Source organism: Schistocerca serialis, chromosome 4 (genome assembly GCF_023864345.2).
Source record: "Schistocerca serialis cubense isolate TAMUIC-IGC-003099 chromosome 4, iqSchSeri2.2, whole genome shotgun sequence".
NCBI lineage: Eukaryota > Metazoa > Arthropoda > Insecta > Orthoptera > Acrididae > Schistocerca > Schistocerca serialis.
The window spans coordinates 465,274,909-465,298,999 of record NC_064641.1 but is presented as its reverse complement, the minus strand read 5'-3'; the positions used below and the strand labels follow the sequence as shown (position 1 = coordinate 465,298,999).

At 41.6% G+C, this 24,091-nt stretch overlaps 1 protein-coding gene across 1 annotated transcript in view; it reads right to left on the bottom strand.

Moving 5' to 3' along the window:
• Positions 1 to 24,091, bottom strand: part of LOC126475108 (cytochrome P450 4g15) — a 53,207-nt gene that overhangs the window by 17,463 nt on the left and 11,653 nt on the right. The window contains exons 2-6 of the mRNA XM_050102691.1: positions 16,566 to 16,672; positions 10,685 to 10,775; positions 10,258 to 10,440; positions 10,045 to 10,114; positions 7,985 to 8,111 (exon numbers count right to left, since the gene is read on the bottom strand). Coding sequence (XP_049958648.1) covers positions 7,985 to 8,111; positions 10,045 to 10,114; positions 10,258 to 10,440; positions 10,685 to 10,775; positions 16,566 to 16,672 — 578 coding nt within the window. The remainder of the gene's footprint in view (positions 1 to 7,984; positions 8,112 to 10,044; positions 10,115 to 10,257; positions 10,441 to 10,684; positions 10,776 to 16,565; positions 16,673 to 24,091) is intronic.

The window sequence follows — 24,091 nt, the reverse complement described above, 5'->3', positions numbered from 1 at the left end:
TGGGGGATCTCCAGACACGTGTTCGGCTTGGAATGTCATTGAGCGGTGAAGAATTGTCTTCAGGAGTCTCACTTCGAACAGAGCCCCGTTGGCCAGCTAAGATGTGTCTGGAGGCGCCTCAGACAGCGCTGGGATGCCAACCTTACTTTAGTCCGCCATACTACCCAACAACCATGAGTCACGGTCTGGCGTGGTATTTCTTTTCATAGCAGGACCCATTTGGTTGTCATCCGTTGCACCTTGACAGCACGATGGTACGTCTGCGATATTATACGCGTTGTTTCATAACTCTTCATGGTTACTTAACCTGGACTTACATTTCAGCAAGTAATGCCCGCCTGCACACGGTGAGAGTTTTTACTGCTCCTCTTCGTGCTTGCCAAGCTCTACCTTGGGCAGCAACATCGCCGGATCTTTCCCCAACTGAGAACGTTTGGAGCATTACGGGCAGCTCCTTCCAACCATCTCCCGATGTTGACAATCTAACGCGCCAATTGGATAGCATTTGACACGACATCATTCGGAGGACACCAAACAACTCTATCAAGCTCTTCCAAGCAGAATAACTGATTGCATAAGGATCATAAGTGGGGCTACGCGTTATTGGCTTGCTAAATTCGTGAAGTTATTTCTCTTAAATGAATCTCTCAGTTTTTCTGCAATTGTAATAATTAGTTTTTCTTACATGTACATCACATTTACTGATTACGTTCCATTCGGATAAGCCCTTTGCGGTACGTTGTTTTTTGTGTCACAGAGTGTTTTTCGTTTCGTCTTTGTCGACTGGTGTCTTGAGTTTATAAACCCATACAGAGGTGGTTCGTGTAGGCCTCTTCTGAAATTGTGGTAACACTCGACACTACCTCACCGAACAGTCCATGATATACGCACACAGTCCAAGAGACATAAGGACCATTATAAGAGCCAGATGACACTTGACAGCCGCGTGGTATTAGCCGAGCGGCCTGAGCGCTGCAGTCATGCACTGTGCGGTTGATCCCGGCGGAGGTTCGAGTCCTTCCTCGGGCATGTGTGTGTGTGTTTGTCCTTAGGATAATTTAGGTTAATTAGTGTGTAAGCTTAGGGACTGATGACCTTAGCAGTTAAGTCCCATAAGATTTCACACACATCTGAACATTTTTGACACGACAATAGCCGACGGGTACTCGGACGATGGGCCTGGGAGTTAACTTGGCTGAGGTGCCTGGAAGCCCGAGAAGATTTTATCTTATCGCCGCAAGACGAAGCATTCGTAAACTACAATTATAATAAGAGAAATAGTTTGTGTAGACGGTATTAAATAGCTATACTTATCTTTATTTTGACAGTCATTTCTGTCACCATCTGACCACCCTTGGACATAAATTATGTATTTAACTGTGCATTCGGCAATTGCAATATTTGATTAAAATCCTGAACTATTCCGCTTTTATGTAAGCTGTGATATTACTGATCCTGTTCGTCTACCTTCCAACGTACACTATGATAGTTTTCTCTGGAAAGCTAAAGCGGGTACATGATTAGTTACATCACAAGTTATGCCAAAATGGAGCATTTCAAGATTTTAATTAAATACTGTAGTTGAGGAATACAAAGTTAAATACGACTTTTATGTCTGAGAATGGCCTGGTTATGACCCAAATTGATTTGCAAAATTTCTCTGTATTGCAAAATTCCATTCCTAACGCTTATAATAAGTTTATTTTTTATACTTATATCAGAATGTTATTGTAAACAGTTATAGACTTATTTCGTTACAGCGTTTCTTACTCGGCGCACTTAACGGCCCCTTTGGTAGACTTGCGTATCCTGAAATTTTTGGCATGTTTTAATCATATCAAATCAACATCTTCTGCCCTTTACCTATTTACACGTTAATAGCTAAATGAAGACGTGCTCTGTTGGTTTTGAAAGGCGTTAGTCAATCAGCCTCTCACATAATTCTGTGGTTTAGCGTTATGAAATGCGGGAGAGTATCTTTTCTCTGCCTACATTTGTTCATATTTTCCGCACCAGAGAATATCACATTGAGAAGCTAACTTGTGTGTTTTTATTCTCCGTTTAACCATAGCTGATAGAACATCTGTCCCTGTCCCCAACATGGATAATTGCTCGTTTGAATGAATGTGGGTGTAATTACAACTGTATACAAGTAGACTAATTTAGATGGAAGTCCTTGGCTTAGCTTTGCAATAGGAGCCTGAGAAGACAGCTGAATGTGATCTTGGAAGCCAGCTCTGGTGACGACAGTCTGTCGTAATCTCTGTCGCCACAGGCGACTGCGCCTTTCGAATCGAAGCGTAAGGACACCGACTTCAGAATTTCAGCCGATGAACAGAATGGAAAAGTTTAGTCCGAAAGAACCTGGCGTTGCCTCTCCTGTCTTCTGATTGGAGGAGATTCATGTTCTTACTAGCAAAATCATCTTGGTGATTTGTCAGTTCGCCTCCTAAGACTTTGTTCACTCTCTGTACGCGAGGCGAGGCAGTATAAATTTTGATAGAACTTACCGGGGCGCCGAGGAGTCGTGTAACAGCATCAATATCTGCTCCTTGGACAAGTAGGTATGGCGTGCTGTCTCTGTACACACGTGAGCAGTGGTTTTTGGATGGGAGTAGTTCGATATTGAGTTAGCATTCCCTATAACGACCATACTCAGTCGTGGGGAGCACTGGTGATTCCTTTGTCATATTAGGTAAGTTCAGATGGGGTCATTATTCTTGTCACTCTGAGTCACGAGCCGGATTTGACAATTCGTTCGTTAATGGAAAGTGGTGAACTTTGCTTTCGATTACTCATATGAATCGTTGTGTGTGAGAAATTGCGCTACCATGTTGCATTTCCACAGCCCACAAATCCTTGCTGACCGGTATATTAATAAATTTTGATAGAACTTACCGGGGCGCCGAGGAGTCGTGTAACAGCATCAGTATCTGCTCCTTGGACAAGTAGGTATGGCGTGCTGTCTCTGTACACACGTGAGCAGTGGTTTTTGGATGGGAGTAGTTCGATATTGAGTTAGCATTCCCTATAACGACCATACTCAGTCGTGGGGAGCACTGGTGATTTCTTTGTCATATTAGGTAAGTTCAGATGGGGTCATTATTCTTGTCACTCTGAGTCACGAGCCGGATTTGACAATTCGTTCGTTAATGGAAAGTGGTGAACTTTGCTTTCGATTACTCATATGAATCGTTGTGTGTGAGAAATTGCGCTACCATGTTGCATTTCCACAGCCCACAAATCCTTGCTGACCGGTATATTATTATACTCTGCTCATGAAGAACCATAGGATTAGTATTTCTATTTGTGTTACATGTAAATACAGTTTTTGGAGTACGCTTCATATGTTAAATATTCATTATGCAGCTACTTAGTTGGTTAAAATTCGCTACAACGTACAACACTTCCACATTTGCCCCCTCCTATAATACCTAACTTCAGGCGCCCTGTGAGAGAAAACTACTTCAAATATTTAGTAAAGTGTAAGCTTTTGCCGGCCGCGGTGGTCTAGCGGTTCTGGGCGCTCAGTCCGGAGCCGCGCGACTGCTACGGTCGCAGGTTCGAATCCTGCCTTGGGCATGGATGTGTGTGATGTCCTTAGGTTAGTTAGGCTTAAGTAGTTCTAAGTTCTAGGGGACTGATGACCATAGATGTTAAGTCCCATAGTGCTCAGAGCCATTTTTTTTTTGTAAGCTTTTGTCGAACGTTTTGCAGTCCACTAACTACAATTCCACTGCGTAGTTTTCTCCTAGGATAGGGTCTAAGGCTAATAATTACTCTTCATTAAATTTCAGACGATTTGGCACTTAGTGCTAGGTAGATAATGTTAAGCGCGCTACTTGTGCAACAGATAGTTATCCGTGGTATAAGATGAAAGCCAGCCCTACCAAGAAATTAAACAGGTGGGACTATTATTTGCAGCCTTCCCATTCGGCAAGCAAGAGTCCCTTCCTTCACTTTACAACAATTCAAAGCTTACAAGGTCCCGCATAACCTGTGCTGTAAAAACTTTAGCACCAGAGCAAATTTTTGTCTGTGACAACCACTGCCCTGGTAAATTCTGAAATAAAATTTCGCTTAATAGTATAAAGCCTTCCATAGATGAAAAGCAGAAATTACTGCTTCGGCAATGCAATACTCTCAGCTTAAGGCCCCAGATTGATATGTAAGCTAAATTACGGAATGTCAGTTTACAGGAGAAGTTATAGCACGCGTAGTTTCTTATTTCCAGGTGGAAGCCCATTCTCTATGAGAGGCGGTTTAGGTTGCTAGTGAAGTATTTTGTACATTTGAAAATTATTCACAAAAATAAGAAACAATGGTATTTACCTCGAAGGGTTCCCTTAATGCTATTGATAAGATGCAAATAAGTGGAAATAGCTAAAGGTGTTGCTTGTTACGGAGACATCACGTGCTTCTCACATCATCATCGCGGAGACCAATTAGCAGCAACGTCACTCATTTTGTATGCTCATCTGGCTTAATGGACAGCACGAGGACAGTTTCAGGAAATTGCCCAACTGGATTTACAACAGAATGCAATACTTCATCGAAGCTTTGCAAGTCATAGAACAATCATGATGAAATGGCACCACCAAATTTGTACACCAAATTGTGCTGCCAGTGTTTGGTTTATTAATACATTTCCCATCAGAATAAAATCCATACTCGACAGTTTACGGTAAGATGATTTGCGTGTAGCTCGAGTAGGCTGAGTTCATTTTGGTGCAGAAATGAGACGCATCATTCTCCACTTTTTGACCACGGATATCACATATGTATTAGCTTCACTAAATGATTACCAATGGCAACGAACGACGTATGGTATTCACTGTCCAAAGCAATGAAAGAGGCATACAGTCTAATACTTATTGCAAGAATTACCTGAACTGTATCCAGCAAGAAAACGAGACAGCTGCTAGCTCACAAGGGATACTCATGGACACATTCGTTTTGGATATGAGAGGGCAAGAAACCCGTCACTTGCTTAAATTAGTCACTGTACCACTTGTTGCATGAATTATTCATATTAAGATAGGGTGCAGACTTCATGGCGTTTGTATGTGTAGAAATCACAGTGGAGGCTGCGGAAGACGGTGTAAAAGTATGCTTCATTGCCTCACTTCTGTTAACGGATCATCCTAGACATGTCAGACATTGGTACTCATAATGATAAGTTCAAATTTAAATTGCTCTGAGCACTATTGGACTTAGCATCTGAGATCATCAGTCCCCTAGAACTTAGAACTACTTAAACCTAACTAACCTAAGGACATCACACACATCCATGCCCGAGGCAGGATTCGAACCTGCGACCGTAGCAGCCGCGTGGTTCCGGATTGAAGCGCCTAGAACCGCTCGGCCACCGCGGCCGGCATTATGATAAGTGTTTAGGAGAATATGTTTATATTTGAGTGCAGTTTACGTGCCATCAGATGGTAAGTTCTAAGTAGAAAACATGTTTTCTCAAAGGGTATTGGAATATCCATAAACGATTGAAAGCGAATATGTGGTATTTTACAGAAGGGAACCGTTAACACGTTCACTGGATATGAATATTCTCTTATAGAGAAGCTATAGCGACTTTACAGCCTCCACACGAAAATTAACTAGTAAACAAGAGTTAACTTCGTAAAAAGTACATCTAAACACATCTCTAGTGAACGTCCGAGCATATGTTTAATGAATACCACAATGAATTTATGTACTTCGTCGAGCGGGACCCCGAATACTATAACGCGCCATACCTCTGAGTTTTTTGACTTAACGATAGTGTAGGAAACGTAAGGTGTACCAGACGATTAGTTTTCCTTAACGCGAACAAGCTGGAATATTTGTTGGTCACCATACTCAATTTCACCAAAAAAATGCTATTAACATCTGTGTAAGAAAATTATGGCTCTGAAATAATGATGCTATCGAAACTGCGTTAACACACTTTTGTTGTCTTGGAGAGTTCTTACTATGGTTTCATGAAGTACATTATTAGCATCAAGTATCATATGTTATATTTCAGTTCAATGATACCCCAATAAAAATTTCAAATACCGCTGGTCTATCAAAGGTAGATGACAGTGGCGGTGAGAGATAAGCCGGCGTATTCAGTTTCTGACGAATATGCTTCTCCGCTTTCGTAGACAAAGGCCGAAAAAAGGTATTGTGGCAAGCGCAAGGCGAGGCTGAAGAAGTGGAAGGAATCGCCAAAAAAAGAAAGGTAAAAAATGCAGGTATTTGAACGGCCAGCGTGTCTAACGCGGACATTCTGTGTAGACAGGTTCGATTCCAAGTACTGCCAGTGGTTTATTTCGGTGGAGGTCGGAATCGGAGAACACTCAGCTTCCACAAGAGAAACGGTTTAAATTCTCACATTTCATACTACACGTTTAACCGTCACAGCTATAAGTGAAATAACGCAATTTCATAAAATATCAATATTACGCCCACTATTTGTGTGTATTCCATATAAAATTTTTGTTTGACTTGGTACGTCAGTGGGTAAGAGCCAGACGGCAAATAGGTCCTGGCTTCGATCCCCAGTCAATCCAAGGAATTATCTCTTTCACCACTACTGACAATAATTTATGTTGTGGAAAATGTCGATATTCACCATCGTGAGGCATTCACGTTAAATTGTAGGTCCCCTCACAACTGACTAGGTATGTTGATTCGAAGGTTTGACGAAGGCAAGGGCGCACTACGTCCAATAGCACCAGTCGAAGTAAATCACTGCAGTGTTCAAACATTCAGGTTGATAACAGTTTTGTTGTTTTACAGAACGTTAATCCTACATTTACGTGGTCTACGGATGAAACTTCCTGGCCGATTAAAACTGTGTGACGGACCTAGACTCGAACTCGGGACCTTTGCCTTTCACGGGCAAGTGCTCTACCAACTGACCTACCCAAGCACGACTAACAACCCGTCCTCATGACTCGCCCACGAAAGGCAAACGTCCCGAGTTGGTGTGGTGTGACTTCGTCCGTCACACAGTTTTAATATCGGGGCCCACTCCGGTGCAGAGTGATAATTTCATTCTGTTCTACAGATGCCAACATATTCTGCTAAGTGAGTGAGTCCAACTTCTAACTATAACAACAGCACTCATTATCATGTAAGAGACATTGTAGGATTGTCCCGGTTAAGGCTATCGAGGTCAGGGCGAACTGACAGTAGTCTCTTTGTTAATTTCTTTCCTCGCCGGATGCATTGTTTTATTCGCGCAGTACACTGGCGTCACACGGTAATTCGCACTAAAAGAACCACAATGTTAATGCCCTTCCATTTGGTTTGCGAGAGCATGAACATAAATCCTGATATTTTTACCTCTTTATGATTCTCACCTACGGATTTCTCCGCGAGCATTTGTCATGGACGCCTTGTTTCATAATGGGAGGTTTATTACAGACAATAGCAAACTCGTATGTTTTCTTTCACTTGTTGCTTCTACTTGTATGAGAAAGATTCTGAAGTCGGATACGTGCAACAACTATAAATTGTCATTTTTTGACGGTAAAAAAAGATGTGGATTTACTCTTTGCACATTTTTAGGACTATTCGTGTACAAGGAAGAACCATGCAAGAAGAAAAGAAAGACTGTTGTTTTAGGCTCTGATTACATCTTACACTAAAGGGATGTGTGACTTCAGTGTCCCAGTACCAGAAAGCAGGCGTTTGAGAAACAGTTGTACCAGAGTGCAGGGCCCAGAGTGCGGAGGATGACCATAGGTTGGCACGAAAAATCTTAATACAAGTATATTTTGCATATTGATAGTTTTTATCACGAGTAGTGTGTTTCGCGTCATTTATAATTTTGGTTCTGCGTCACTATGTGCACCTTTTACAAATTACGAGCGTTCGTATCTCTGGAGTTAGTGCAGTGTTGCGTCTCAGGACAATTGCCTTATCGACGTCTGATTACGCATATTATCGTTTTATATGATTCTATGTTTTACGCTTGCCACGAATTACGTAAAATACTCACCTTCTTTGTAAGTCCGTGAATGACATCCAGGAGCTTGACCTGCTCCGTGCCGTATCTCGTCAGGTTGAACAGCCAGTCGGGACGGAGCCACAGTTTGGTATGGCGCAGGTGGAGGATGTCGCACATTCTGAAATGGAGAAACGCCCTATCATTGGAACGCACAGTGTGTATGCGACAACCGATTGAGCAACGATTAGTGCAAGACGTGGCACATTTGTTTCTATGTATCAGAAAGACGAGATACGGCTCGCTTGAGTTGTGACACAGTGTAAATGTGTTACATGCTGAGGCCCTAAAAATATTGTTACTGAGTTTTTCAAATTCTCACGTATAATTTTCAGTAAATATGCCTTATTTTCTAATTGTTATAAAGTTCGTAAAGGAGCCTCTTCGTTATTACGTAGACACTGAGGCACTGTGTAACAAATGGGCAGTTGCTGAAAAGCGATGACAAATATAGCGGCTACTTTAAATTTTGAAATGTAGTGAGAATCAATTTGGAAGCTTTAACTGTTGTAGTTTGCTGCTATAACATTAAACGCTGTGACAAGTTTGCTACTATAACATTAAGCGCTGTGACAGAATGTACCAAATGAGCCACTGTTATATTAGATTTTGAAGCATTACACGTTATTTGATAAGGGTTATATCACTCAATACGTCTTTGCCCTGTAATTTTAGTGAGATAATCTCTTTAGCAGTCTTACACCTGGAAGTGACCCAATAGTTAATTGTAAATTTACTAGAAATTAAAGAGTCCTTGTAATGCTCTTCGGATGCCAGATGACGTCGTGGAGAATGGAGAAAGGGGAGGGGGAAGATCATTTGAGAATTCGTTCAGGAGTGTTTGGTAGGGTATCAGCAGCTATGGCACTTGTACACCAGTCTCCTGCGAGCTGCAGCTGGACCATAATAATGATGCAACTGATGATCGAACACAACTGATCCAGATAAGAAAAGGGGGTATTGATGTCAGTTCGCTGTTGTGCAACATGGCTGCGGCAGCTGCAGCTGTGAGGCTCTTTGTTGCGTTCACGCGCACCATGTCAATGTGCAGTATTGAGCTTGAATTAAAGGACTTTATTAACCTTATCACTCCCTTGCTAAATTTCATCTTTAGGCTTTCTGTTGGGTTAAATGAGTTTGGAGAAACAAAGCACGCAACGTAAAAGGATTCAACCGTTTGGCTACCTGACGGAAGCCCATTTTCTGACTGATTGTTGTGGTAACTTTCCTGTGAATAACTAACTGTCAGTTATTTTGCTATTGTCAGATACAGAGCCAATATGACAGAACACGATCCATCACCGTTCAGAACGTCATGATCACGTAAGATGTTGACATTTAAACAGTCGTTTTAAAGAAACAATAGCAGAACATATGCTGAACAACACTGTAACAAAATTGTACATCTTGCCGAGTGTCGTTGGTTGGCTCACGTAGTTTTTCTTTAGGTTCTCTGTTCATATGGACTTGACTTTACTGCTGTTAGGACGCGGTGAGTAGTTGATGATCTATCGGTAATATTAAGAAAAAGAAGCAGTCTCCGTAAATTAGTCAGCAATCATTGTTGATTTTTGCGGATTATGACGTCTAGATCGCTTAATATATTTCTTTATCCGTAACTACGTTTCGGTTAGTGTCATAATTAGATCTTCATTAAGTTTAAAGGAAAATAAGGCTGACGAGTGTTAATTGCACATTACCACGCGGAAGAAGAAAAAAAGTTAAAACTTAGAACTTAGTGTCATACGCTACAAAAACTTTACTTAAGTGAGTAGTTGTTTGTAATGTATTATTGGAGAGACATTATAAATCTAATACAACAAATTCGACATCGGTAACCATCCATTTGTGGCCACCTTTTCCTTGTAACTGACCACTCTACAAACTTCATTGAATACGCTCTAGAAGTCTGTCAGCAGAGTTAATATATTTTCTTTTATCGAACGAGTGATCTGTAGAGTAATTCTAGTGCAACATATATTCATTTTCAGTGGTTATTAATTGTAGTCTCGGGAACGAAACTGGATCGTGACAGCTGCCGGAAAAATACTTACTTCATTACAGCCATAGCGTACTCGTATCCGCTCTTATCTTGTGTCGATTTGGTCACTCCCATAGCGGTTTCTGTAAAAAATGAACAAGCAACGAGCATTCACTATCTGTCTTCACTTTCGATGATTCACTTTCATTATTAAATACCTAAACTTAACCGTCTACAAGACATACATAGTCGGACGGCGGAGCTTCGATGCCATGAGAGCACTCACCGAGCAAGATTTCGACGGTACACTCGCTCATGTAGTCGTGGACATCGAAAGTCTTGGTGCCTTCCTTGCGCAGTTTGTTGACAACATCACGGCTGTTAGCGTTGAACAAGTCGATGAATGACTTCAACACATTCAAGTGGAAAGTGGGTGCTATCAGCTTGCGGTGTGACCTCCACTTCTGACCTGAAAAATGGAATTATGATGTAATTAACAAGCGACGTGGTTGAAGAAATTGTGCCAGTTTATTATAAAGAAATGCACTGAACCCTACTTTGTCTTCAAATCAACTTGAATATCATGATAATCAAAACTTTTTTGTCACGAGAAGTTCTGAAACACTTTTAATCTCGTAACGTCCCCTATTACTGTGAGATATATTGATCTGCCGTTACTTGGTAAAAACGGACAGGAAGTACATATGATGTACCTGAGCTGATTAAAAGGCCTTCTCCCAGCCAAGGTTTGAAGAAACGGTACTCTGTAGACTTGTCAATATACACGTTGCTGCTCAGGATCAGCTGCAACACACGAATAAAACAGATTTGTTAATTACATTTTTCATTCAAAACTACTGAATAAATTCTAATATCAGAAGATTGGAAAACTAAAATTGGAGACTACTTCAATGAAATGAGTGTCATTATTTGAGTTTGAAACCCATTTTCTTAATGAAAGGAGACAAACAAGTAAAGTAAATTTCCCATCATTAATTATGAGGCGCCTTATAGTTGCAACTGTCGGAGTCCGGCAATACAAGTAGAAACTTTTTTCAGCGTTTCAGAACATGTAAAACTAAAAAGGCTACATAAAATCTTCCTATTACGCTTGTTAATTCTGTTGCAAAGCTGTTACGTGAAGTATACTGTATTGGTCCAAGATACTGGTAGCTTATAGTCAACAATGCTGGAAGGTAGAATTACGTTTACTGATCATCGTTGTTTCAATTAAGTGCCAATAATCCAGGTTTGCGGCTAATACGATCTTGGATAAATCTAAAGATAACAACTTCGTTAATCATTTATCATTATTGTTGTCAGTTTAAAATAAATCGTTCCTGAATCTTTTGCTTTCCCGAGATGCTTTGTAGTGAACATTACTGTAACGCATTTAACTGCGACAACGACGCAAGAAAAATGTGATGAACATTTCAGATGATTCAGCATTGTGAAATGCTAGAAAATGTGAATGAATGTGTGAGAAAGTTTCTCACACACGTAGCTGCAGTATAGACTTTGGTTACTGTTCACAAGCCTTGGTCTCCCTCTACAGTATTTACCGCCCACACTTCCCTCCATTACCATATTGGCAATTCCTTTCTGCCTATCGATCTACCGATCACTTCTTTGAGCCAAGTTGTGCCATAAATATCTTATTTCCCTAATTCGATTCTTTACCTCCTTAGTTATTCGATCTACCCTCTGGCCATCCAGGGATAGGTTTTCTGTGATTTCTCTAAATCGCTTAAGGCAAATGCCGTGACGGTTCCTTTGAAATGGTACCCGTTTATCTTCCCAATCCTTCTCTAATCTGAGCTTGTGCTCCGTCTCTAATGACGTCGCTGTCGACAGGACGTCAAACTCTAAGCTACCTTTCTTCCTTTTCAATCTATCCATCAAATCTCCAGCTCTCATACACTGAGGTGACAAAAGACATGGGATAAAGATGTACACATATTTAAATGACGGTAGTATCACTTACACTAGGTATAAAAGGGCAGTGCATTGACGGAGCTGTCATTTCTACTCAGGTGATTCACGTGGAAATATTTCCGATGTGCTCATGGCCTTACGCGAAACGATAGTTGGAGCTAGACGCGTGAGACGTTCCATTTAGGAAATCGTTAGGGAATTCAATAGTCAGAGATCCACAGGGTCAAGGGTATGCTGAGAATACCAGATATCGCGCATTTCCTCTCACAAAGGACGAAACAGTGGCTGATAGCCTTCACCTAACGGGCGAGAGAAGTGGTACTTGCGCAGAGTTTTCAGTGCTAACAGACAAGCAACAATGCTTGAAATAACCGCAGAAAGCAATGCCCGACGTACGACGAATGTATCCGTGAGGACAGTGAGGCGAAATACGGCGTTAACGGGCTGTGGCAGCTGATGACCGACGCCAGTGCCTTTGCTAAAGTGCGCGTCATGTATGTTGGCGGTCGAGTTTAGGTTCGTTCTGCGCATCTGACGTCACAAAACACAGTCAGCCAATGAACAGAGAACGACGTTGCCAGATCTCGACAGCAGTGCAGAGCATGGACGAGTGTCTTCAGTTTTACAAACGTTCAGTCATAAATAAAGTAATAGAACAAAAGCAATGTCTTGATAGCAGACTTTCTTTTACAGAAAGTTTGGAAAAAGCATTCTTTATACCAATTGCTTCATATTCTATTAATTAATTAAACCAAACAAGCAATAAGACTCCTAATTCAGGCGATAGCAAGGAAAGGTGTTTGTTTCAATGTCACGAACTGCTTTTTCGCAATAAAGAACAGCTGTAATTGTTTATTTCCTATTGTACTTCGACGAAGCGTGAGTAATTCATAATCACACCAACAGTGTTTATAAGTAGTTGCGTAAGGTGTTAGAGTCCTTATGGAGTTACATTGTTCGATGAGCTGAGGTAGCGGAACGGTTAAGGTGTTGGGCTGCCAAGTGATTATGAGTTCAAACCTTGTGCGGTGCTTAATATTTTCTTTATTTAAAAACAATATTGGAGTGCCTTACTTCACGAATTTTATTCGTTTGAATGAAATTTCTAGTGCTTTGCCTCTTCATTAACTTTTTCGCTGCTGCAGACACGTGCTCCCCGCATTCCGCACTGTGCGCGATTTTGTCATCACTGCACTTCTCGCCTGTGCAGACACATGGTGTTCCCACTGCTTTGACACAGTTATCATTCGATTTCACAAAAACTATTTGGCCAAAAAATTTGATTTTTACACGTCTTCTTGCCTGATACCTTCCCCCATAAATGACTTAATTTTGTTTTGATGTGCAGCATTAAATGTAGTAAACCATTGCAAGTCCATAGCGTATACTTTCCATATGGTCGATTTTAGTTGCCACAATGTTGAGAATGAAATGTGGAGAAGATACCTAAATTTCATATAATATTTACTGTATAACAATATCTCATTTAATTTAAGCACCACATAGGTGTCGTATGTAATATTGAGAAATATTCCGTCTTTCGCGACTGTAATAAAAGTTTTATATACACACGGCGCGTTTGGCTTTATTTTAAAGCACTTCCATCGGTGAAAAGCATGGCACATACACAATGGTATTCATGTTCTATTTCTTGTTTTTGTTCCACAGTCGCAGTTTTACCATTGGTATTGAAATATATCCCTCTTCTGCAACTGTAATAAGCGACTTATTTAGACAAGACGCGTTTCTCTCTTTTGAAGCATCATAAGAGGACTGTATTTTGTGCCTCCATTGCCAAGTCACGTTTCGTAGTTTTGTGCTGCGGTAGCACAATATTCAACGTTTGTGTTGGCTCATCAGTGTTTTAGCAAATAAATCCTGTTTGTGTGTGCCACACACAAAATTATATTTGACATAGCTCTGAGCACTTCACTGACAGACGGTATATTCAAGTCCTAATGTTTTTGTAAGTCCACAGTTTTGTTTAATGTATTTTGTCTACTTCCTTTTGATTGATTGAAGTGCTTTAAAATAAAGCCAAATGTGCCCAGTGTAAGTAAAACTTTTGTTACAGTCGCGAAAGGTGGAATATTTCTCAATATTACATACAACACTTATGTGGTACTTAAATTAAATGAAATATATAGGTATCTTGTCCACATTTCATTCTCAACATTGTGGCAACTAAAATCGACCATACGGAAAGTATACTCTATGGACTTTTACCTCTGCAAACTCTTCAAAATTTCGTGCAAAGGTTTACTATATTTAATGCTGCATAATAACTGCGTTGAACATCGAAACAAAATTAAGTCATTTATGGGGGGAAGGTATCAGTCAAGAAGATAGGTAAAAATCTAATTTTTGAGGCAAATAGTTTTTGTGGAATCGAATGATGAAGAGTGTCAAAGCAGTCGGAACACCATGTGTCGGCACAGGCGAGCAGTGCAGTGACAAAATCGCCCACAGCGCGGAATGCAGGGAGCACGTCTTTGTAGCAGCGAAAGGGTTAATGCGGCCGTGGTGGCTTTACTTCATGAACTGCGCGCTCCCCCCTACACGTAAGCTTGCGAACTATGCTATACTATGGCGCTGCTTCTATTGGCACGTGCGTCGTGTGCAACTGGCAACGCAGCAATCTCCAGCGTCTGGGCGGGCATGCGCGAGCCGCCAAGATAAAAGAATTCAACTATAGTAGCAGGACATCGCCTGCAGCGCCTCTCCTGGGCTCGTGACCATATCGGTTGGACCCTAGACGACTGGAAGACCATGGCCTGGTCAGACAATTCCCGATTTCGGTTGGTAAGAGCTGATGGTAGGGCTCGAGTGTGGCGCAGACCTCACGAAGCCATGGACTCAAGTTGTCAACAGGGCACTGTGCAAGATGGTGGTGGCTCCGTAATGGTGTCGGCTGTGTTTACAGGGAATGGACTGGGCGCTCTGGTCCACCGATCGTTGACTGGAAATGGCTATGTTCGGCCTCTTGGAGACCATTTGCAGTCATACTTTGACGTCACGTTCCCCAACAACGATGTCATTCACCGGGCCACAGTTGTGCCCGATTGATTTGAAGAACATTCTAGACAATTCGAGCAGATTGTTTCGTCACCCACACTGACCGATATGAATCTCATCGAACATTTATGGGACAGAATCAAGAGGTGAGTTTGTGCACAAAATCCTGCACCGACATCACTTTCGCAATTATGGGTGGCTGTAGAGGCAGCGTGGCTCAGTATTCCCGCAAGGGCTTCCAATGAATTGTTGAGTCCACACCAAGTAGAGTTACTGCACTACGCCAGTCAAAGGAGCTCCGACACGATTTTAGGAGGTATCCCTTGGCTTTTGTCACCTCAGTGTATGTGGCAGCACAATTCAAAAGCTTGCAATCTCGTCTCGTCTGAAGTGTTCATCATTCATATCTCATTTCAGTACACAGCTACATTCCAGACATATACCTTCCGAAAATACTTCCCACCCCTTAAATTACGTTCAATATTAACTGATTCCTCTTTTTTTCAGAAACGCTGACCTAGCTGTTGGCAGTCTACATTTAACATTCCATCTGCTTCAACTGTCACCAGTTATTTTATTGCCCAAAAAGTGTTAGTAATCTTCCACTTTTCTAATCTAATTCCCCTGGCATTGTCTGATTTAATTCGACCTCATTCCAACAGTTACAGTTTTGTTGAGGTGGATTTTATAACCTCTTCTCAGGATAATATGTGTAGGGTGTTTACTTTCAGTGTTTTGTTACTGCAGTTTTTTGATGATGTATGTACAATGAAGAATAAACGAGTTACAGGAATTACGATGTGGACTATCAGTGAAGCAGATTCTCACAATACGCAGAAGCGACTGCTTCACCTACTGCTTCAACAGGTCACCAGGAGAAGACTTTACTGAATCTTGAAAACCCTGATCATGGAGCTTTCATTCTGAAACACGTATCGAAAATAAAAGCCTAACAAATCGAAACAGAGTAGACCGACTTTCATTGATAGATATCTAGTCTTCACTGTATCTGTGCACCACCTAAAATTATTATGGGTTCTTAATAAAGAGAAAGAAAATTACTATCCATCCCCTTCTACTGATCATCCGGGGCCTTTGGAGTCTCCGACAGATTACAATGCAATCAGCAAAAGTTTTTGTTTCTCCTCTTTGAAATTTAGTCTCTTTTCCAGTTTCTCCTTGGTTTCTATAGCTACTTGTTCAATTTACGAAATGAATAACATAGAGGATAGGCTACAGCTCTATCTCACTCCCTTCTCAACTATTGCTTCCCTTTCATGTCCTTCGATTCTTACAACCGAAGGTTTGTTTCTGTTAAACTGTAGATAAATTTTCGCTACTTGTATTTTATCGCTTCTACCTTATGGGTTTCAAAGAGTGTACTCCAGTCAAAGGAAACACAAGATTTGACGACTATTCTGTGAACATGAAAGATTTTGTTATTGTGCATTAATGTCTGTTGCTGCGACAGCCAGAAGGAATAAATTGAAAAGGCCGTATAAATAGGCAGGTAGCTGCTCGGCAACAAACCTTGGGTTGAAAGCGCGAAGGAAGAGAAGGAAAGTGCGTAAGCACCTCCATAATGCATGAGGCGGTGCCTGAGGCCTAGTGGCTGGTGGCGAGCTGCCAGCCGCGGAGACTCACCTCCACATCGCGTGGGTCCGTCAGGAAGATGAGCAGCTTGGGCCCGATCCACGTCTTCACCACGCTGCCGAACTCGAAGCTCATCGTGTACACTCGCTCGAAGATCTCTGCAACAGCAGCACACAAGCGGTCGCGTTAGCCAGCCAGCCGTCATCAGGAAGCCGCCACGTTATCTATTTTCCTAACAAATATCACAAGAAGCGAATTGTCTAATGGCAGTATGGTACAAGTGGCAAGAGGACTTTACATGAGCTAAGAAAAAGTGTTCTTCTTCTATGAATTTATTCAACAGATATGTTTAGAGTACGATTGGTCAAAGTAAAAGGCAGAGAAAATAACGGTATGTTGCGACCAACAGGTGTCCGTCTAATTCGAGACGGTCAATATTGAACGATGCATTTTATAGCGGTTTCTTGTTGGGATGTCCTTTTAACTGTACTTGTTGGTTTATCTTACTAAAATTAAGGTGGTTTATCAAATAACGTTCTTGTAATGAAGACAGAAAAATACTACCTGGTCCAGCCATCCTCAAATTAAATTTTGCTGTTTTCTTCCTATAGTTTCTTGCAAATGGCGAGATGATTTCTTACCATCAGTCATTAACATCACTTTTCCAAATTACAACTCGTTATGATGCGTTTTAGTGGCTCTAAAGTAGCATCTTATTCAAGTATATATGTTTTCGCAAGTATTGATTACATTTGTTGCGCTGAGGCCTACTTTATGTTTCTTTCTGTTTCCCAGGGGCACTACTGTGATTTAAATAATTTTACAGACCTTTACAAAACATCTGTACTGTTACGAAACATATTGTACTGAATTAATCTTTCACTCTGTAGTCGAGTGTGCGCTGTTATGAAACTTTCTGGCGAATTAAAACTGTCTGCCCGACCTGGATTCGAGCCTGGAAGCTTGTCTTTGGTGACTAATGCTCTTTACCGACTTTGTTCTCCAGCCATGAAACATGACCCGGCTTCGCAGCCTCATTTCTACCAGGTATGGTTCCGCTTTCTGGCGAAGGTGCGGCACCCACCTGCTAGGAAGTTTCAGAATTTTAAGTACTGCATGTTGCTGCTTTCATGGCATCCTGAAATTCGAGACTGCTTCCTCTTGAAGTTATATACTACTGATCCACAGTCATCAGTTACGACAAGAATGACCAAAGACGTTGCACCAGCCACACATTACTGACCTGCACTCTGCTGTCTCCTGAGCCGCTTTATCGCCGATATTCGCATTACATGGGATTGCATCATTCAAGAGACTCAGTCTTGTTGTGTCTCGTTGCGGTGGAAATGTGTGGACTCCTACCCTTTACGGTTGTGTCAGCATTTGTCAGTTTATCTTGCAAATTAATGTAATAACGATAAATACATCATGCTCGGAGCGCAGAGTTTAATGTGCAAAATTATTATTGTTGAATGAATTGTCACTTACAGCGGAATATGCGCCGATTTGGCGGATGGTAAACTGTCAGGATGGATCATGCATCGTACCTGCGTAGCTCTATCGATAGATCATTCGGAAGCGGTAGGTGAAGCTTCTGGATTCTAGTCCGGGTCTAATTCACAGTTTTATTCAACCAGGAAACTTAATTATACTTTTTATTATTCAGTGTATGTAGTTATTGTTCATACAATGTAGTGACGTATCCCTTGAACACTTGGCAATGCTATAGTGACACTATAGAACGAAAAATAAAAAAGCAGTAGAAAAGTTACTGCATTCAGGAAAAAAATCACTGTCCACGACAACAAGAAAGTAACGCCAGAGAGTTACATATACTAATAATATCTGAATTGTCTTTGCCTGAAAATGGCGCTGACTAACTCATCATGAACCCGTGTAGAAACGTGTGGGATAATGGAAACATGTAATTAATCTTTTCTTTGGCTAGAAGCTTGATACACGGAAGTCTATTCTCATGACTGCAGGTTAAATTGCAGGTTAAATTGTACCTTCTTCCTACTGCATGTTAATCGTCCGTTATTTACTACACAGCCGTGTTCAGTCTTTCATAAACGTTTAGAGGCCGCATCGAGAGTGTTTTCTTAGGTTCTCGATGACATCAGGCATGTGTTGTAACAAGTGGTCTGTAGACTTTTTCAGACTTTCCGTGCTGTGTCCGTTAGGTTCCGTTGGATGTGGGAGCGAGAGTATCACCAGAGCGCTCTAGTTACCAAAGCGACACCTTAAGAAACGGTCCATTACGGTTGTTGGCATACCTAATTGTTTTCTGAAGAACTGGAAACGAGGCCCGCTGTGCTTGCGTTAATGATATTACGGATTTCATTACGTTTCCGTCAGTCGACGAGTGTGAAACCGTGGCCGCTGCACGCCACACCGTGATCGCATCAGACGGGCCAGACCGAGAAAAAAGAATAAAGTGCTGGAGACCCATGATTTAGCGTCTTCCCCTGTAACCGGCTTTGACTTGATGTACTCTCACAACACAAGGCTCTCCCAGCGGAATAGGGATCCCCTATTTTTGTTATTAGTGGTACGTAAAACTTGCACGTCAATACGTATTTCAAAGTAGTGATAAAACTGCTGCAGGTAAATGACTTTTTGTTTCATTGTTATGGGCAGAATTTTCGTCCAATAGCTTTGCTATGACTTTTGCAAAGTATTCATGATACTTCTGCTACAAACCGATGCCAAAAATTAGAAATAAAAACAAAAACAATGAAGAAAGACCCACAGTGTTATTTTCTAATGCAGCTACTACCGCTACCGATCACCAAGACGGTGAAATATTATCAGCTAGAGCAGTGATCGCCAAACCGTCAATCGCGTGCTATTAGTAGCTCTCGGGGATATTTTCGGTGGATGGCGGAAACTTTCAGGTTGGCTAACCTGGATTGCTCCATTGAAGTCAGACCGCGCTGAAAGCAACTAATTGTTTCTCCCGCGCAGTTGCCATAGGCAGCCAAGAATATTACACTGCCAGCCTTTTAGTTGACTGTAACGCGTGAGGTTATGCACTTCACATTTTTCGTGTGTACATCATCCGTTTCCTAACGTAATAGTGTGATTTACGCATTGATACTAAGCTGAATTTGTTCTGAAGATGGCGTGTTCAAGCATAAAGCAAAAAACTTATCACTTGCATTCGGTATGGGAAACCGATTATGAACTTCACCTTTATAAAGGAAAATGTATGTGTTTACTGTGCTGTGCAAGTGTACCTGGATGGGAAAAAGGAAATGTAGGTCACTTCAAAACAGTTCAGTCATGGATTGGAAAGGATATCCCACTGGATTGTGCTCCAAAGAAGGAAGTAAGGGAGCTAAAATTCAAACTTAATGCTCACAATCATCATTTTAAAGCCATTTGACAAGAATGAAGCAGCAATTGAGGCATCATTCTTCGTTGCAAGAACTATAGCACAGAATAAAAAACTGTACGAAGACGGTGAAATTATCAAAAATGCATTTTTAGTAGCTGCCGACTCATTATTTGATAGTTTCAGAAATAAGATTTAATTAAAATCAATATCATATTTATTAGTACTTTAAATGTATAAGCCATAAAAATGTAAGATTTAAACACAATATGATAAGAAAACGTATATTAGTGACTACATAGCTGTGCGAAAAGTGATTGTAACTTGAGAGATATATCACTTACTTTGTGCAAAATGCAGTGAGATAGTTAGTTTTCACATTGTAACGCACCTCCACGCATCCCCTTCCCCCCTCCCCCGCCCCTAGTACAACCATTATGCAGTATAAAAATTATGTGGCCACGCTTGAGCCTTCCAGGTGTGTGGCGCAAATAAATTTTGTTACAACTGTCATGGGATGTCTGACATTCCCCTAATAAAAAATCAACTTATCAAAATTAAGTAATCTACAAACGATCGCAATCAGAAGGGAGATTATTTTTCGGTATTGTTAACCTTCTTGACGACTTTATTTAACGATACTCTGACATAATGGTTTTGTTTGTATCTCTCAGTTTTTCAAAATACCCAGAATACACTCGCGCATCAGAATCCACACCGTTATTTGAAATTATGACGTCGAAATCTTTCTCTTATGCCAGCTCAACAACGACGGGGGTCTAGAGAACAGCATGAGGCCCTTGAAATTTTCAGAGAAAAAAAGAACAGCAGCTCGTTAATTAACGCTACAATCTCTGCCACGTCCTTTTGTCGCGGCAGTGAGACACAAGTAACTTACTGTACAGAGACTGTGAATACGTTCTTCAATGGTGTTGTGGCAATCGTAGGGGGATAGTTGTGCCGTGACTAAGGTAATCACGGTGGCACAGCAAGAAAAGTTGCTGCGTTATGACCCGTTTTTTGAAATCAAAACTAGAATGACGTGCCACCCTCGCCACAGCCAAGGACACCCAGACAGCAGAATTTAAGAGTGGTTCGTCTTGAATATTGCCTTAACCCTGAGAGCGGTTTAGTGGGCGAAATATTACCACGATAAACTGGTCTCTTGTTAATGGGAAACAGGTCTGTCCAGCTGGTCTCGTGTAGTTCGATGCCCGGGAGTTCACTGGGCGTCTTGATTTTAGTCACCTGAAACTACGTATAAAACAGCAAGAATGGCGTAGGATCTGCTGTACACTGTGATTTAATGCATTGGGAGATATGTTTCTGTGTACAACAAGGCCTTCAAAAGAATGTGACACATAGTGCCGTATGTAATGAGTTCGAAATTTGTTTTGTTGGTCTTGGGCATCTGTTAAATTAACGTGTGAAACAACAGCTAATATTATATAATTCATTAAGAAGAAGTTGATACTTAAGTGAATCATACTATCACTGACTTATCAAACAATTTAGGAACTCAGACGAGAAGTGCGTTTTACCCGTTATATCTGGAGCAGATGTGTTAGGAGCTGATCTCTTAATAAGGCACTTGGACATTTAGAGGTATAAAGTGTACCCAATTGGAGTAAGTCAGTATTCCGGCCAGATTGAAAAAAAAAAAACAGATAACAAATACAGAATTAACTGTGGATTGTAAAGACAGGCAAGACTTGTGAGTGGGGTGTGCTGCATTGTTGGGCTGGTTCCTTCAAAAGCACACGGCCAATTTCCTTTCTCATGCTTCTTCCATGAGAATTTGTGCTCCGTCTCTAATGATCTAGTCGTCGACTGTACTTTAAATCCTAATCTTCCTTCCTCTGGTATATTCCATAACAGTGTTAACGAGTGGGCGGTGGGTGCTAATTAACTCAGCATAACTCACAAACGTAATTAGAACTAAAATCGCTGTTGAAACTCAATTGTATTTTGACATTCAGTTAATTTGTTTGGAACTGCAAGTACACGACAAACTTGATAGCTCCATTAGCCCTGATGGCAGGCACACAGTGGAAGCCTTTTTCCAAGGGGATCTACATCGTATGCTTAGGAAGGAAGGTTGGAGTTTTAGCGTCCCGTCGACAGCGCGTTTTTCGAGACGGGGCTCAAGCTCGGATTGCGAAAGGATATCGGCCATGTTCTTTCCAGAGCAACCATGCCGGCATTTGCCTGAATAAATTTAGGTTAATCATGGAAGACCTAAATCTGGATGGCCCGACGGGGATTTGAACCGTCGTCTTCCCAGCAGAAAGCCCACTATGCTAACCATTGCACCACCTCACTCGTTTCCTCTATCAACCTTTATCCTCGTTTGTGGTGGTTATTGCCCGAAGGCAAGGTTATTTGGGAAGTTGCGCATCCAATATCCACTAATAAAAGTGTAAGACGTATTTGTATTCCAGCACCCATTAGAAGCTTAGCAGACGTTTGATCCAATGCTGTTGTGCTCTAGATAACGTATGACAAATAAAAACTTCAATACATTGTTAGTTTTGACACGTTGGGGAGAAAACATCATCCCTATTTTCTGCGCGTTATAATGCCAGCTCGTAATCTTTTATTTATCTAATTACTTATTTTTGGACTGTTCGGCACAACAGCCTAACAGGAGTGTTTCATCTCCGACGATAACGTAGGCTTCTAGTCGTGGAAATCTCAGCCACGTAGACACTTTAAATTTGTCGAGTACAGCGAACAGTGCGTGGAAACGACAGTGGTCGTTTGATGTCCATCTTGAGGGACGTGAGAGGGGCACAGAGTGCTCTTGTAGCCAGTGAAATCGAGGCAGGTCGCTTGGCCAACGGCTCGCAATGCTGGCTCTCGCTAGCGTTTGTGGCGACCACACACATACGAACAGCTCCTCAGCGGCCGCATATTGCACAACGACGTTTTCCGGAAGCGCTAGCTAGCGTCCAGGTACAATGCGTGCAAAAACAGCCAGCAAGGCGCAGCCTATTCCTCCATCCTCAAGCCGAACGTTCCAGATCCTAGCATCGCGGTGACATGGCGAACCTTGCACACTCATAATTGCACTACAGAGTTCTCAGATAGTAACGGATCGAAAAACAACTTCCAAAAACGCAGAGACTGGTTCTTCTGACGTACACAGGAACCAGTCGCACCATTCATATTAGTAAGGTGGCTGGAAATTTCAGGTCAACCCTGTATGTTTCCTTGGAACTTGCACGTCTTTTGGAAGTCTCAAATATGTACGACTGTTACCCTAGTTTTATAAATCTTGCTCTCAATAGATAATCCCAAATAATTTGGTCTTGAATAGTGTTCTGGAACTTCAGAAATTGTGTTTTGATGTTTCGCTTTCCACTTGACCTTTGTAAGGCCTGATAGATTAGTGGTGAAGCGCGTGCCTGGAACCAGAAATCTTTCGGAATTGAATTTCAGTCAGACCATGTAACATTTCAGTGTGCCTTTAACCTATCCTTGTGAGGAAACGCCAGGTACGACACGTGATTCGGATTCCACGTTGAACTATAGGTCACCTTTTTCCAGTAGAGCTACTGGGGTATGTTCGGGACACGTAAGTTGCTGAAGTGTGTCCAATTCAAAAAATTGCACCAGGTCGTTGAGCAACACGAAATTACAGCACTTGAATTTCATTTTTATAAGTTCTTAACCACTGTTGACTTTAATTATACACTTAGGTGACTAAAGCCATGGGACACTTCCTAATATCGTGTCGGACCTCCTTATGTCCGGCGTAGTGTGGAGCAACTCGACGTGGTATGGATTCAACAAGGCTCTGCAAGTCCCTTGCAGAAATACTGAGCCATGCTGCCACTATAGCCGTCCATAACTGCAGAAGTGTTGCCAGTGCAGGATTTTGAGCACGAACTGACCTCTTGATTATGTCCCACAAATGTTCGTTGGGATTCACGTCGGATCATCTGGGGCCAAATCATTCGCTCTAACTGTGCAGAATGTTCTTCAAACGGATCGTGAACACTTGTGAGTCTGTGATATGGTGCATTGTCATCCATAAAAATTCCATCGTTGTTTGGGAACATTAAGGCCATGAATGGCTGAAAATGGTTCCCAAGTAGTCGCACATAACCATTTCCAGTCAGTGATCGGTTTTGTTGGACGACACGATCCATTCGATACCATATAAACACAGCCCACACCATCATGGAGCCACGAACAGCTTCCACAGTGCCTTGTTGACAACTTGAATCCATGGCTT